General features: G+C 52.1%; 1 protein-coding gene across 4 annotated transcripts in view; it reads right to left on the bottom strand.

Moving 5' to 3' along the window:
• Positions 1–348: 348 nt before the first annotated feature.
• The window catches only part of GAN (gigaxonin), a 73,804-nt gene continuing 56,891 nt past the window's right edge, over positions 349–17,261 (bottom strand). For 3 of the 4 annotated variants that reach the window (XM_062177852.1, XM_062177853.1, XM_062177857.1), the window contains one exon: positions 6,346–17,186. In XM_062177852.1, the coding sequence (XP_062033836.1) occupies positions 17,005–17,186 (182 nt within the window). In that variant the 3' untranslated portion in view covers positions 6,346–17,004. Of the gene's footprint in view, positions 532–6,345; positions 17,187–17,261 lie in introns of those variants that run through there. The other variant, XM_062177855.1, reaches the window with a different exon arrangement.

Genomic DNA, 17,261 nt, shown 5'->3' with positions numbered 1-17,261 from the left:
GCCTCAGCAAAGCTATGAGGGCGTTCTGGGTCCAGACTCATTGTGGGGCCCACTGATTGAAACACAGTGAGACTTGGAGATCAAATTAGGCATCTTTATTTTAGACAGCTGGCGACTGCCTTGCTTACAGAGCAAGTCTGGAGAAGACAGCAGCGAGTTGTGGTAGTGGGGTGGGGGTGAGGAGTCTCAAGGCAAAACCACATTCTGTTATCAGCAGATAATCGCATGGGCATGGAGAGCAAGCGGGAAGCAGTTAGCCAATCAGCAATCAACGCCAGGTGTCCGGCATCTGAAGTCCTCCAGTACCAAATGTCTCCTATCAAATGTTTCAATCAACACAGCCCACACAGCTTTACTTTACTTTTGCTGGCTTGAAGTTTTCAGTGTTTAGAACACCCCCACCTTGTCACAGGCTCTGAAGCTAACACACGGTCACTTCTGTCTGCTCTGTGCTATTGGCCCCGGTGAGTCACAAGATGAGCCAGGAGTCAGGAAATGGGAAACTTAACTCCCATTTTTGAGTGAGAGCAGCTGCAAAATAAGGTGTTTTTCAGGGTAGCAAATGCAAGGAACCCAGAACACCAGGCGACCAGACAGGGCAGAAGTCAGCAATCAGGTTTCATCTGAATAGTGCTGGACATTTTTTTTTTTTTTTGACAGGCTGAGTTAGTGAGAGAAAGGTCTTCCTTTTTCAGTTGGTTCACCCACCAAATGGCCGCTATGGCAGGCACGCTGCACCGATCCGAAACCAGGATCTAGGTGCTTCCTCCTGGTCTCCCATGCTGGTGCAGAGCCCAAGGACCTGGGCCATCCTCCACTGCCTTCCCAGGCCACAGCAGAGAGCTGGCCTGGAAGAGGGGCAACCGGGACAGAATCCAGCGCCCCAACTGGGACAAGAACCCGGGGTGCCAGCGCTGCAGGTGGAGGATTAGCCTAGTGAGCCGTGGCACCGGCCAGTGCTAGACTTTTTAAAATGGGATTTGGGATGGGCACTGTGGCACGACAGGTTATGCCAAGGCCTGGGACCCCAATATCCTATATCAGAGTCCTAGGAGAGTCCTGCTAATTCATCTGGGAAGGCCGTGGATGATGGCCCAAGTACATGGGTCCCTGTTACCCACGTGGGAGACCCAGATAGAGTTCCAGGCTCCTGGGTTTGACCTAGCCCAGCCCCAGCTGTTGTGGCTGTTTGGGGAATGAACCAGTGAGATTCTCTCTCTCTTTCTCTCTCTCTGTTGGTCTGATTTTGAAATAAATCAAAATAGGTTCAAAAATCTGGAATTGCCAGGCCAGCTCTCTGCTGTGGCCCGGGAAGGCAGTGGAGGATGGCCCAAGTCCTTGGGCCCTGCACCCGCATGGGAGACCAGGAGAAGCACCTGGCTCCTGGCTTCGGATCAGCGCGATGCGCCGGCCGCAGTGGCCATTGGAGGGTGAACCAACGGCAAAAAGGAAGACTTTTTTTTCTCTCTATCCACTCTGCCTGTCCAAAAAAAAAAAAAAATCTGGAATTGACTTTAAGTGCAGAGCCCAGAGCATTTCGTGCAAACCTCCTCCTCCTCCTCATCTTCCTCCTTTTCTTCCCCTTCTAAGGACATTTGTGATCAAAGCACATCTGCCCCAACAACTGGAGTTAATCTCACATCTCAAATTCTGACCTACGCCTGCAAAGTCCCTTTGGCTATGTCAGGGACAGACTTGGTACCGAGATAGGACATGGACATATGTAGGGACGGGGGACATCATCCACCTGCCCCTGGGCTAGGGTAGCGCAGGACTTGTCTGTGGAGGCGAGAGCTCCGACAGGGACCCCCAGAGCTGGGCTCTTCTGGTCCTATCTTGGAGGACAAGGGGAAGCTTTGCTAATGCTGGTCCCACTGTGTTGTGCCCAGAGACACAAAGAGATGGCATCAAGTGGAGAGAACACAGGCCTGGGTGTCCAGTGGAGCCAGGTCCGAATCTCAGCTCTGCCGGAGATGAACCGTGCGACTTGCAGAATGCACTTAATGGCTTGGGGGGCTCGCACCTGTTAGCAAGGGCCGAAAAGACAGCTCAGATAGTGTGAGTAGGTGTGCAGAGCCCCAGATGGCCAGTGTGCAATGGACGCTGGCCCTGGACGGCCCCTGGGAAGCTTAGAGGATGGGAGGGGAAGTGGCCAAGGAGAGCTGATGGCGGCCAAGTGACCCCTGCCTCTTCCCCCACCCGCCTCCGTGCTGCACTGGGCGACGGGCACCATGGTGCGGCTGCCCTCTGGCCGTGCTGGCACGCTCCATTTCCCCTTTCCTGGCCCCTGCTGATAAGTATATCCTGCTGCATAAAAATACATCTACTCTTACGGTAAGACTCCCGGCGGGGAACTCGGAGCAGCCCCTTTCCAGCCTGGGGAAGCAAGCATGGCCTTCCCCTGTAAGCCATGTAGGAGTGGCTGCAGTAAACGGTGAGTCCCAACCCCAGGCTCCAGGCTCAGGCAGGGCAGCTGGGGAGAGAGGCAGGGCTGGCCATGGCGACAGGGTGGTTTATAAGCACCATCTCCAGATGAGCTGAGACAAGTGCTTACTGGGCAGCGCCACGTCTGAACACGCACCTGCTACTGCTCTCAACAGCAGCAGACAACCTGGTTAGTTCCCCCCATGCCCTTGTCCCCAGGGAACCTGAGTCAGAGAGGCCAAGGACCTAGCTGGAGGTACAAGCTGGATTTGAACCCAAGTTTAACTCTAGGAGCCAGGCTTCTAGCTGAAGGCTGCCCACTGTGGAATCTCATTGAGGGAAATCACTCTCGAGGCTGAGTGGCTTGCCGAGGTTCCTGGCCACTTCTGGATGCTGTGGGAGAGATGGGTGGATGGCAACGGCGAGCCTTGGCTGCGGTAGCACAGGTGGGCTGGCCCCGAGAGACACCTGCGCACTACGTCCTCCTGCTCCCCTGTGTCCAGGAAACATCACCATGCGATAGTGGATTCTCTGCTTCCTCAGTTTACCAGTGGGCACCGCTATAGCAATGTCCATCTTCCCTGTTATTGGCCGCATTTCTAGTCCTTTGTATTTTCTTTTTAAAGATTTGTTTTGAAAGAGTTACAGAGAGAGAAAGAGAGAGAGAGAGAGAGAATCTTCCATCCAGTGGTTCATTCCCCAAATGGCAGCAATGGCCAGGGATGAGCCAGGACAAAGTCAGGAGCCATGGCCGGCGCCGTGGCTCAACAGGCTAATCCTCCGCCTTGCGGCGCCGGCACACCGGGTTCTAGTCCCGGTTGGGGCACCGATCCTGTCCCGGTTGCCCCTCTTCCAGGCCAGCTCTCTGCTGTGGCTAGGGAGTGCAGTGGAGGATGGCCCAAGTCCTTGGGTCCTGCACCCCATGGGAGACCAGGAGAAGCACCTGGCTCCTGCCATCGGATCAGCGCGGTGCGCCGGCCGCAGCGCGCTACCGCGGCGGCCATTGGAGGGTGAACCAACGGCAAAAGGAAGACCTTTCTCTCTGTCTCTCTCTCTCACTGTCCACTCTGCCTGTCAAAAAAAAAAAAAAAAAAAAAAAAAAAAAGTCAGGAGCCAGGAGCTTCCTGCGGGTCTCCCACATGGGTGCAGGGGCCCAAGCACTAGAGCCATCCTCTGCTGCTTCCCCAGGCACATTAGCAGGGAGCTGGATCAGAAGTGAAGCAGCCAGGACTCGAACCAGCGCCCATATGGGATGCCAGCACTACGGGCAGAGGCGGCACCAGATACACCACAATGCCGGGCCCTCCTCGTTTGATTTAAGTGAGGCAAAATTCCCCAAGTGTCTTCCACTTAACACCTCAGCGGCATTTAGCACTCACAGTGCTGTGCAGCCATCACTCCATGTCCATCCAGAACCTTCTCATCAGCCCCCAAGGAGACCCTGTACCCATCAACAGTCACTCCCCAACCCTCCCTCCCCCAGCCCTGGACAACCAGTCATGGGTTCTTCCTCCCCAGAGCCTGTTCTGGGCCTCTATAGAGATGGATTTACGTAGCAGATAGCCCTGTGTGTCTGGCTGCTGTCACTTAGCATGGTTTTGAGGTTTCCCATCAGCATCTCATTCCTGATGCGACTGATGTGACCCACGGCGGGGTGGTGGTGGGGGGACAGAGACCACAGTTCATTGACCCACTCATCGCTGGTGAAGGCTGGCCCTGGTTCCACCTTTGGCCGTTGTCAGCAGCGCTGCCGTGAACACTCGTGTGCCTGCCCGGACTCTCGCTGTTCCCTGCTCTTGGATCTTCACGCCTAGGAGGAGCACTGCTGGGTCATGTGCTAACGCTGCTCTTTTCAAACTTTTCATTTGTTTATTTTTACCCATTTGAAAGGCAGGGAGAGAGACAGAGAGCTTCCATTTGCTGGTTTGCTCCCCAAATGCCTGCAAGAGCTGGAGCTGGGCCAGGCTGAAGCCAGGAGCCAGGAACTCCATGTGGCTCCTGCACGTGGTGACAACAGGGACCCATGCCCTTGAGTCATCGCCTGCTGCTTCCCGGAGTGCGCATTAGAGGATGTAGAGGCGGAACTCGAAGCCAGGCACTCAGGTGTGGGTGCAGAAATCCCAAGCTGTGTCTTGATCCTGGGGCCGGATGCCCGCCTGCTCGCCCAGGAGCGCGACATCCCCACACTGGCTGCGCCGATTCACATTTCTACTGCAGGGCGTGTGGCTCCAGCCCCTCCATGCCCTCACTAAAAACCTCGCTTTCACCCTTGCCACCCTAGGGAGAGAGCAGCGACAGCGCTCGGCCCCACCTGTGTGGCTCCAGCTGGGGAAACAGGTTTTTCAAATGCTGTGCGGAGAAGGATCCTGTGCATAAATGGCCAGGGGGCAGCGGGAGCGGCTGACCCAGCCCTTAGGAGGAATCCAGGCTTGCCCTGGGCCTGTAACAGCAGGGACAACTCCAGAGAGAGCCACGCGGGCACCTCGAGTCAGGGGCTACGCTGAATCCATCCGTGAATGAAGTCCTAACACGTTTCTTTAAAATAAAAAATGCATTCGAACTTGATCTGGGCCAAAAACAAGCAGAAAGGATCTTGGCTCTCATCGGGCACACAGGTTGTCCTCTGTGGGCTACCATCGGGAAGTCGCCCTGACCGACCACGGTCCTGTGTGACTTCCCACCGTGGCCGCTGAGTAAACTGAGCAGCTGACCCCTTGCCAGACAGACAGGCCCTGTCCCACGATGCCATCATGCAGGCCCCCAGGCAGATTTATGTACCAGTCACTTTAGAAACAAAGGGACTTGGAGGTGCGTGTCTGTGTATAGGGTACATTGGGTAAGACGCCGTTTGGGCTGCCCACACCCCATACTGGGTTTGCTTCTGTTCCAGCCTCTTGCTGGAGTAGACCTGGCTCATGCAGTTGGATCCCTGCTGCCTGCCTCAGAGACCCCGACTGAGTGTCTTGCTCCTGGCTTGGCCTCACCCAGCCCTGACTGGGGGGTGAACCAGTAGATCGGACATTTATTTGAAGGGCTGAGAGACAAAGAGAAGGAAAATAAAAGCTGAAAGAAACAAAGGGACTTGGGCGACGTAGGGCTTCCTCCCAGGCTCTGCCACTGCCCTGATTTTCTGTATGCAGGAATACTGCCCTCAGCCACAGGACAAGGACACCTGGTGGTTTTAGTGGAGGTGGCGGCTGTGTGATGGCAGAGGCGAGTGGGCATGGCTGGGTGCCACAGGCGGGGGTCCGGACATCAGAGGGTGAAGCTTCAGACAGTGCCAACCAAGCCACGCCATGTCCACCTCTCGGAAGCACCAGTCTCTGGCTAAGACTCTACATACAAAGAACATGTTCCACAGCACAAGAGACCAGGGACCACTGGACCACCGGACCTCGCAGTGGAAGGTGGCAAACAAGCTACAGCCTACTGTGAGAGCCGCAGCATGCCGGGCTGTGGGGTGAAGATGATCGTCCGTTTCTCCGCCTTAGCACGCGATTCCAGGAGGGTCTGCCGACAGCACGTGGCTGTGCCCGCCCTCACCACAGCCGAGTCCCTGGGCGGGGCCCCTCGCCCTCCGTGGACAGCTGCCACAACAGCTCCGAAGTACGACCCAGCCCTGTAGGCTCACTGCCTCTGGACACTGGGGCAAGGGGACACGGAAAACTCAGGCCACAGGAGGACTCTGTCAACCCCAGGGCCTCTATCCTCTTAAGTCTGTTTTTCTCTCTTCTGAGCAAGGTGAACTTGAGATTGTGTTTTGGGGACGATGGCATGGAGAGTTACTCCAACGGTGTTGGGAGAGACGTGGCCTGTGGCCACCAGGGAGCCGCCCAGGCATTCATGACGGAACCGGGCTACACAGAGGGTGTTGGGCGCATGGGAAACCCTCTAAAAACGAGAAACAACAAGAATGCCTTCCCCATCAAATCATTTTATTGGGTTAATTAAACAGCTTAAAGACGATTCATTTTGTTCGGTACCCTTCTAGAAAATATTTCAAGTTTTAAATGAACTTCCAATACATAAAACAAAATTACTTTACCATACACAAATTGCAGGTCAAAATACAACACTCTGTTTCTGTTTTCTGACAGTTATAAAACCCAGTCGATACAAACTACATAAAAAAGATAAAACACTTTCACTGATCCTTGGTACAAGAGAACAGCACAGTGGCACAGGTCCCGGGGCACAGGAGCTGTGCCGGGGGAGAGGGAAGGGAAGGGTTCGACCTGTGGTTACCCACAACCTACTGAAGCATGTAGACGACATGCGTGCACGGGGTTTAGGGAAGGTAACAGACCCTTTGTGCGGCCGTATACTTGTGAACCAGAAAGCAAGTGTGTGAGGAAGGTTACTTACTAACAGTGGCTTCTGACTGGGCTACAGTTCACACCGGCAAAGGAACAGATTACTCCACAGAACACACCGCTACATGTGGACCACAGAATGCGAGACACCAGGTCAGTACAATTTCTCTGCTAGCCTACGGCGTCTGGGGAGTAATTTCACAAGTTGCATCCTTCCGCGACTTCCGGTATTTTGAACTCTGCTTAGCTTGTGTGTCCTCCCTGTTTTCTAGCAGCAGGGCGCTGTGGACAGACAGGATGACTTGACCACACCCAATAAAGCCTCCTGTGCACCCACAGTGGGGCAGATTCCTCGGCATGGGGTTTCTAGGTCATAAAGGCTGCAGGGTTTGAGTTCATGCCACTCTGCGTGGAGCCGGGTCGGAAGGTGCAGGTGAGCTACAGAGGTGCGCGTTTACCGGGAGGAAGGCTGGTACGGAATTCTCCTTCTGGTGCTCAAAGCATCCAAGTGCCAAAGGGAGAGTGTGCTCAGGACCGGTTCCTGGCCAGGGTGCCAGTCACCTGTAAGTGCCGTGCGCACCCCACACAGGCTGAGCCAGTGGGAGCAGAGAGCAGCCCTGGCTGGGAGTCAAATTGCGTCCACAACCTTGTTTGTAGTGATTTCCTTGAGAGCCTTCTCTCCTGGCAGAGGCCTACACCAGCAGGAGAAAACAAAACTACGTCCCCTACCTGCGATGCACTATGGTTCCCGTGACCCCGTGACCTCATGTGCCCAAGCCTGCCTGCACACCTCTGTCCAATCCGCGGCTCGCCCCCGTGTGGGGGCCTCACTTAAGCTGCGTCCACTGAAGCCAGCCCCTTTCCCACATCTGTCACAGGTCACAAGTGGCATGGCTGGCATGGAACAAAAGGACTATCTCTAGTTCCCTGGTGACTGGAAGGGGTACAGGAGGGAGGAGCCGGGTCACAGCACGTCCACACAAAAGAACCCCAGGAGCGGAAAAGGCCCCGGATTACCGAGCCAACGGCGAGCTGTGCTCAGGAGCCTGCGTCTTCTCACGGAAGGGCCCCTGACTTGCCTCGGCAGCTGCTGTGTCCAGGTGACTGGAGTTCCGCAGCTGAGCGGAGCACACCCCCGCTGCCCGCGCCAGAGCCCACGGGATTCCTCACGAAGAGGGGTCAGCGTCCACTCAAAGAACAGGCGCTAGATTGACATGTAACGATAAATGCATTTTCTGGGGTTTGTCTTCTGACAAACACTCGCACAGGTGGCCTCTCTGTCACTGTCCCTGGGTGACGGCAGCCTAGAGCCTGCTTTTGGTAGGAGCTAAGAGAGAAGCTCGCTCTACCCAGCACCCCAGGACGTGCGGAACACAATCCACGCAGGGCCTGCCCAGGGCGTCCCCAGGGGCCCCAGGCACGTCCCGCTGGACAAAGGGTCACACGTTGCTGCCCAAGGCGCTGAGGCAGTGCAGGGGAGGGGAGGTCCGTTCTAGTTTCAGCTGCTCAGGGAGCTGGGGTGCACTGGCCACCCCTGAGGCCTGCTCCGGGCAGCTCCAAGGGCTGGGTGACAGGCCTGGTAAGACAAAGGCTGAATGGTTTCCCCAGCGGCACTGTGAGAACACCGGTCAGGAACAGGAGAGCGATCCTGCTCCCCTCTGAGTGCTCACTCAAGCTGTCAGAAACCAGGCTGGGCGAGGAGTGGGATGGAGGGGCAGGGGGCAGGGTGCGTGCGAATATGACTGACATCAGAGTGCCTCAAAAACCCATGCAGGGCAGGCCCCTGTGTCACAGCAGGTCCCTCAGTGCCACAGAAGGGACCTGTTCTCTCCCAGGGAGCCACCCAGCCCGTCACTGCGGAGCAGGGGCACAGAAAGGAAAACCAACGCGCTTCTGACCGAAGGTCGTGAGGAATGAGGGTGACGCAGGCGATGGAGGAGACGGGCAGCTTGCTCGGATGGCCGGGGTGCTGCCCCGGCGACAAACCACTTGGGAAGGGATTTAAAACAGAAGGCATGCAAGGCGAGGGTCGCGGCTCCAGTGGACAATACAGTTTGAGGAAAACCTCTGGCAAAGCATTTCTGGAAGTTCCGCTAGAATCAGAGTGCCCAGGTGCAGAAGGTGAAGGGGCTGTGGCCGTGACTGTGGCCAAGAAACTGGGGTGGTGATGGGCAGAGAGGAGGCTGGGTGGGCGGGAGGAACGTGGAGAGAGGGCAGGCATACTGAACAGACTCTTCTCAAAAACCACCGAACAATTCAAGTACCAACCAATTTGTCCCTAAGGAAATGGTTCACAAAAATCTCCTGTCTGCAAGGAGCTTTGGGGACTCCAACCCATGGGTCCCCTGCCACAGGGCACAGTCCTCTGGCTGGCACCGTCCTGCAGTCATGGCCGTGCAGAGCCTCCCTGGGTGGCTGTGCAGAGCTGGGCACTCAGGACACAGGAGGCATCTGCTGCATCAACAGGCAGTTCTGTCTGAACGGAGATCAGACTCCTGCCTCCGCAGCTCTGCCCACTGGCCCGGGTGAAGCTCTTGGAGCACACACGTCTGCCCATGCAGCTTCTGCCAGGCCAGGGCCTTCAAAGGTCCCCCTGTAGCCTGCAGCCTCCCCTAGCGGTCCGGCAGCATCCACAGCCAATCAACGAGCAGAGACCTCCTCCCAGACGCCGCCCCTAGACAGCCCAGTGCGGCCACCTTAGACAGCTGGGTCTGCTGGCACCACGCACAACCCGCGGCCCCTGCCACTTTCAGCAGCCACTGTCATTGCTGAACCCAGAATGGAGATCCTAACTCCCAACCCAGCACCCCTCTCTCACGCACCTGCTCTGTGTCTCCATACAGGTCACTGACATAACTGTTCAAAGGGACACTTGTGGATACCTCACTCTGTGCTGACGAGGGTCTGTTCTTTGCAGCACGGCCTGGGCATGACTATTCAACCTAGCTGTTACCCTCTTTTCTTATTCGTAAAGATACCGACAAGGACTCAGCCAAATGTCTCACTGAGATCAACAGCACAGACTCAGAGTGGGAGCTGGGCAGCACGAAGTGCTCCCTTCTTGTTATCACTTCTTGTTATCACTTTATCAAATAGCCTCCTTTATTTGAAGGTACAAAAGTTCTCTCTCACACACACATATGCACACACGTACCTGCCTGCTTGTTTTTTTTGTTTTTTTTTTTAATTTTATGTAATATATCCACATTAAGAAAACATAGTTTCGGCCTAGTGGCCTCAAACAGATCTTAGAAAATCCCTAGTTTATTTGAACAATGTAGACTACTCTCTTTGATATTTTAGTAGAAAAAAAAAAAAAAAAGAAATCCACATTAGCAGAGAGTTTTGAGTACCCTTGAGGGCTTCATTAGGCAAATTCCCCACAGAGGGCCATTCATCACAAGCTACACACGGGGCGGGGCGCTTCCGCTGCCTAAGGTCACCCTGGATAAGGACACAGAGACACAGAGGGAGGCGGCACGGGTCCAGGCGTTCCCTTGCTGTCCCACGGCAGCAGCCACTGGAATGAAGAGAGCAGTGAGGCCAGGGGTGCTTGGCTTGGGTACCTCCTGTGCTAAGAGCTGGCATAACTGACGGGAGCAGTGACAGTCACCACTGATGAGTGCAAGGTACCAGCCCAAGGTTTGAAGGTCATCGCTACAGTCAACCTGCATGACCATCTGCCCAGGTAAATGCCCCACTGCCTTACTCCGGCAGGTACAAGACTGAGTTGAGCTTTGGGGCCAAAGAGCAGAAGTGTCTTCCACCCCAGAGTCACCTGACACTGCGGTGTGCACTCAGCTCCTGGGTTTGCTGGGCAAAGAATAAGGTATCTCACTGACGCTGTCCAGAACAATCAACAATGCCTGGGCTGAAGTGAGAGGGACAGGCCCAGGTTCTCTTGGGAACCATGGAGAAGAAGTGTCCATGTCCTGCAGCTACCTCAACAGGGCACTCACAGACGGTCACCTGTGGAGGGACCTTGTCATTCCACAGGAGTCAGGAGCAAGCCCTAACTCTGAAAAGCATAGGCAGAAAAAGCAAATCTTATGAACGCACGAGGACAGTTCGGTGTTAAATTTTACTGGCGCCTAACTTATTACAAGTATGCGAGGCTTTCAGGAATGGGCACACCTGTCTGGTCACAGCGACCATCCCAGCGCTCTATTTAATAAGGCCACAGCCTGCCTGCCCGTGGCCTGAACTGGATCATTTCTACAAGAGACAACTCCCAGAGAGAAGGAGGGTGTGTCCACGGTGATGCACGTGCTGATGGCACCAGGCGAGCTGGCAGACGCTGGGGGCGTGGACAAGGCACCATGTACTAGGAAAGCATGTCGGATTGCTCCTGTGTTGGGAAACACTTTCAGAATTTCATTTGAAACCTTGGGCTATTAGAAAAGAGGGGAGGGGCTTAGTCATGAGCTGCTATTTTCATCAAAATTAGAGTCATGGGAAACAACAGCACCTATGGAAGCATCTGAGCGTGCCCCACTGGGTCACACCACAGGCAGACCCACTTCCCGGCTGGGCCCTAGGACAGAAGCGAAGCCCCCTGTGTGTACACAGGTGGGGGTGAAATACCCCGCATTGCTGCATTAAGAAAACAGAGCCTTTCAGAGACTCTTATTTTTAAAGTTCAAGTAATCACTCCGCAGCAGCTCCAGGAGAATCACGGTTCCTCCTGATTGAAAGCGCCTATTCTAAAAACAGGGGAAGGGAAATGTGCTCCTCAAGGCCCTGGCTGCTGGCTTCCAGGCTTTTGTTAAAGGACAGAGGGTGTTGAATTCCTCTACCTTGGCAGGGGGTCAAGCACAACACTACCTAATGAGGTAGCTGAGAACAGAGGTTTTCCTATAAACACAAAGAACCGGGGGAATAAGTGCATGCAACTCTCCTCCAATTAAACAGGAAACGTGACAAAGCAAGCTATGTATAGTTGTGTTTGAAGCAAGGTCATCGGTAGAACTTGAAAGAATGTAACTCCAGGTCCTAAAGTACACCTTACTACACCTGAGTAAAAACAGCAATAAGGTCCCAGGTAGAAGAAAGACCTGAGGCAGGCTCCACCTCCCTCCCCACCCATGCTGCCTCTAATACCAGAGTTTATAATCAGGTCAAAGTTCAGGTGAGTACCCATTTTAAAAGACTGGTTTTTATCTCTAAATAAAAAGGAAAAGAGAAAGTAACAGATGTTTCTCACTGAGTAATTACCAACTTAGTTTTATTTGTTGGTATCAGGAGAAAGGGAAGGAGTTGAAAAATCCAATCTCCGGGAGTCCAGTGACAGAACTGAAGAACAAACTCTGCTAAACTACGTGGATTAGGCCAAAGAAAGCAGGCCCCCAACTGGATTCCTCCTAGGTCACACAAATGGAACTACTACAAGGAGACAGTCTTGAGACAGATTTAAAATTAAAGTCAGAGAGTCACTTCTAAAAAAACACAAAATTAAAAAAAAAAAAAGTCTTGTTGGTCGACCTGGTAGATGGAGAACTGAGACCTGACTGCCTGCACAGTGGGAGCCACCTACGGGCAAATGGGTCTGCGCACCTACACCAGCTGCAGAGAACACTCCGGGGCAAACGGGTCTGCGCTCACCTACACCAGCTGCGGAGAACACTCCGGGCTCATTAAAGAGGCAGGAAACACTCTCTTCAGCACTGGAAGACCCAGCTTCCTCCTCCCTGCTGATTCCAGGCTAGCAAAGGACAGCCAAGATCACACTTCTGATCGCTTCCCTTTAAACACAAACACCTACTTCTGTTCTTAGGACCTTCCTAAACTCCTAAATTTCTGGGAGCTAACTGGTGAACAAAGATATTTCAGCTTACATCTGCACAACTTGACTACAACAGCATGACTCTATGATTAAAAATACTTGTATGCCAAGCAAAACCAACTTATAGGCTAACAGGCTGAAAAATGCACTGGTACCCAAGGACTTGGAGCTGCACCTGCTTGGGCCTCCGAGACTGCTGCCGGACAGTGCAGAGGGCGTGTCACCTGTTCCAGCTATGTGAGGACCAGAGCAATGCATTCTGGAGCCCATGTAAAAAGTGTTCAATAAAATCCAACATTAAACATGACAAACGTTATCAGGAGTGTTGGGTCTCTGTTCCTACAGAACGTGTGGAGACCCAGGGTTGTGCGTAGTGGATCAGGCACTTGGCTTTGTTTTTTTTCTTCTGGCTTTCCACTCCATAACATGAGGCCAGCCTGCCTGTGTACAAAGTGTCTCATCAAAAATCCAGCAAAATTAGTCACTCTCAGGGAGCATAACCCAGGGAAAACCACCCCTCGGACCACAGGAGCACTCTGAGGGATCATCAAAAGGCTCACAGAAAAATGCATATTATGAAAGAACGAGGTGAGCTGATGACAGGCAGAGTCTCGGTGTATCCCTGCATCCCGCAGCGGGGCACAAGCCAGAGGGGAGGGCAGTCTGACATCCGCCTCCTTGTTAGGCTCCCAGAGACACAGGCCCAGTTCCCAGTGGGAGCTCGGTAGACACTTGCTGACTGCCCCAGGGCAGCTCTGCTCTGCTGGGCCAGGCTCCGGGGGCAGCCCCCACAAAAGCCGCCTCTCCCTTCTTTCTGCAGGGTGTCTGAGGGTTGCAGCACCTTTAAGTGGGTACAAAGAAAGTGCCACCTCTTTCTCTCCCCAGCGAATCAAATGTCTCCATCTGTCCACCGGAGGCCTTCTGAATCAACAAAGCCAACATTCTGAAGGTCACAGTGCAGGGTTTTCAGCACTCCTGGGAAGACTCCTGGGGGTCCCTGGCTCGGCACCTGCAGCAGGAATGTACCAAAGGAGCCCTAAGGCCCAAGGCGGCTAAGCTCTTCTTCCAGGAACCTAACTTTGTACCCACACGTCGCAGCAGACAGTCCTACCTTCACCAAATCGACACAAAGCATGTATTTCCTCTACCTTGCCTGGGGAAACTCTCCACTTGTGAATATAAAAACGACCCTTTCAAGCCACCAGGGAAGAAAGTACCACCTCTGAGGTGGCCTGCAGCGTAAGAGAACACTCCACTACCAGCACCAGAACAGCCGCACGCTCTCTGGTGGTGCTGCACAGTCTGAGAAGGCGTGCTATGCATCAGCTTCTCACGGCAGTCACATACAGAACCAGACAACAAACACACCGACTACTCAGGCCAAGTATCTCCCGCACACCACTGCTAGCTGGGGTCCACTGTTTTACAACCTACTGAAGAGGAGAAAAGCGAACATCAAGTAAAAGCACAAACTGCAACCATGTGACTACGTGGGTTAACACAGCAGAACAAACTGAAAGCAGGATACCCAGGCTCAAGAACTGACGTGAAGCACCAGGAGACGGGGACACGTGTGGTTGGGAACCACAACTAAAAAGTAAACACGTACAAACAGATTTCTGAAGTCATGCGGCACAACACACGCACGCACGCACACTCACTCACGCATCTCACGCTTTCTCTTCTCCCAGGGTGTAAGCACTACCAAACACACACCAAAAAACTTCATTTTAAGTTAAACACTTATAATCTGGATGTGTTAAAGAAAGAAACAAACAAAGCTATTGAAGATAGTAGGCTGGGAGAGACGCTTTACATATCCGCTCACTCTAACCTAAGACAACTCTCCTTCTATTGGTGGGACAAGGAAAATAAATTGCACTTCCCCACAGGTACTTGTATGTAGCATTTGAGGACCTACCCTCAGCTGCCAATTCCGACACATCTGGTCAAAGTGCTTAACTGAGAAATTAGTATCAGGAACAACAGGTGTTTCAAGGCATAAGTGGAATGTTAAAACACAAACCTGCATGAAATGAATTACAATTTATTTCACAATACTGAAATAAATGTAATATACAAAGAAGGTCATGATTAATTTTGCAACATAAGAAAATTAAATACAACCCTATGCTTCAACATAGTATTTTTATATTTATATTTAGTAAAACAACAGTTTGGCACTTAGTAGCTTTTGTTGGTTATTGCATCCCATATTATGTGGCAAATTTATTTTATAAAACATTATCTAATTTCTGAAGCTACAGTGTCATTGAACTGAATTAAAAAAAAAAAAAAAAAAACCTATGTTTTATAAAATGGGTTTACCAAGTCAAGCAGGCACTGATAATATTGCAGTAGGAACCCACTCACTCCTAAATAATCATTTATCTCCGTGGAGAGGCCTGGCATGGACTGGAAGAATTTTAAGTTTGAGTGCTGACAGACGTCCACGTGCCCCAGCTGCAGCTTCTGACGCCCAGGGACTACCCTGTCCAGGTCCATCCACCAGGGCAAGTCCGCCTCTGCTGCAATTTGTTCCCTCTAGAACTAAGACCTAACTATAAAAACAAAGGCGTCTTTGCAGTAGCCACAGAGCTTGTTCTAATTAAAACACATCCAAGGAGTCAGTGGGAAAACGTGCAGACAACAGCCGACCGGTACACAGCAAAACTATGTCCGGCTCTGATTCAAATAGCAAATTTGGATGACAGGAATGTGTGGCCCATTGGGCCACTCTGGTATACAAGATGCAAACTTCGGATCTTCTTTTACGAAGTACCTGCTGCACAGATGGAGAGCTAAGGTGGCACACGTGACGTGCTCTGGAACCGCCCTGCACAGGGCCTCTGTCAGCAGCTTTCGTAGCCGTGGACTGACTTCCGGAAGTCAGTCGCAGACGGGCCACCCTTCTAGGCTCACGGCTGGGAAACCAGAAGCCACACACCGTGTGCACGTTAACAGCACACAAACACTCCACACAGGACGTCTCCAGGAGAAATGCCTGTTCTCAAATTTACAACCAAAGAATACATTTATACACTTATTCATCGTTAAGACAAAATTTTGCTCCTTTAGCCACATTCTCCACGAAAAACAAAGCCGTAGAAAACAATTAAAAATGAAGTACTCAATAGTAAATTGATTAGAAATTCAATATTGCATAAAATTCAAATTATGAAGTAATCAAACACTTTGAGGTCCCTGGTTTCACACTCAGGTTGTGGAATTTGAATGGAAAACAAACTCTTGCAAGACAACTTCCGCTTCTGGGGACTTCTCCCCCTCTGGTGGGAGGCGGGCTGAGAGAGAGGCAGACAGGGAAGGAGGAAAAGAGGAGCAGGTCGACTTGTTCTACATGAACAGAATGAAATTAAGTTGAGGTAGTTTATTCTACCAGCCAAACTTTACTCATAATGTAATTTGTCTGTAACTCTCACCAGCAAACAGCACTGGGAAAATTCTACTCCAAAGACTGAACTCTGAACACAGAACTGCATCCTAAGACAAGTGTTCAAATTCCAAACAGTAGTAAACAAGACTTGTGTGCTTTCAGACACATTAGATTAGAAAGTTTTTGATCCCTATATATTTTGTCTGGACAGCTTTTTTTCTTTAACAGTCACAGAAGACTTTACTATTTGTCCAACTCAAGCCTTTCTCTCTCCCACTCACCAATATCCTCCTATTTTAGAAATGGTTCTGATCAAATGGAAAGGAAGAGTGGCGCTGCGTGAGATCCTTCACGATTCCGAAAGCACTACCCCGGAAACAATGGCATGACACATCTTCATCAACGCTAACGCATTGGCTAGCAACCTCCTGCAGGTTCACGCGAGGGCTGCGACCTGACTCATCAATTACCACATCTTTACATTACTAAGACAGAATGTTAGTCTCACCATAATACAGCTTTTAACAGATTCTTAGGTTGTAATACTAGTAATAAATGGAGACTACCTGACTTATTGTCCAATCTAACATTTGAGGCACAAGTCTTAACTCGTTGGGCAGGGTTAGGCATAATAGATCCTTCCCAGTGCGATAGAAAAGCAATCTGGGTATGTCTGGATATGTTGATTTGCATATATGGATTTGTTGTTTGTTCACCAAAACCACACACTTGAACCCAGCAGTCAGGCAGCTGTGGTTCCCTTCAGGGAAACGCACCTTAGTATCTGAACTTGGACATTTTACATCACACCAGCTCCCGCTTGCTTCTCCTCTGCACCCGGCTAGCCTCCACTGCCTACGGCACACCTAATTGGAGGAACAGATTCCTCCCAGGCAGTTTCTCCACACTTCCTGTTCTCTCCAACGGGAGCTGAGGCTCAAGCTTTGGAAGCATTACGAAACCACCAGAAAGGTACCACAGCAACACCCAGCACGCACAGCGAGTTTCAGCTGCCATCTCTTGTTCTCCCTTACGTAAGCTATGTCATGGTGCTCTCGGGGCAGGATCTCGCGTTCTGCTCCGCTTCCTCCTCATGGCGAATGGACACGGATACGGAATAAGCCTTGCTGAAGCTGCAGGCGGAAGAGCTTGCAATTTGCAATACGTAAGGCTGCACACCCGGTGCGGCGAAGGTCGGATGGAAGAAGTGGTTTCGTGTGGTGCCAGGTTCCTGTGCTGCGTTTAAATTCACGCACGTAGTCGTAATTGGTACCTAATCCACAAAACAAACACAGCCGTGATGAGGTGCCTCAGAGTCACCAGTAACAGTTCTGACAAAGTCACCAGT

This window comes from Lepus europaeus, chromosome 19 (genome assembly GCF_033115175.1).
Source record: "Lepus europaeus isolate LE1 chromosome 19, mLepTim1.pri, whole genome shotgun sequence".
Taxonomy (NCBI): Eukaryota; Metazoa; Chordata; class Mammalia; order Lagomorpha; family Leporidae; genus Lepus; species Lepus europaeus.
Note: the sequence above shows the minus strand (reverse complement) of the source record. Positions and strands in the feature narration are given on the sequence as shown.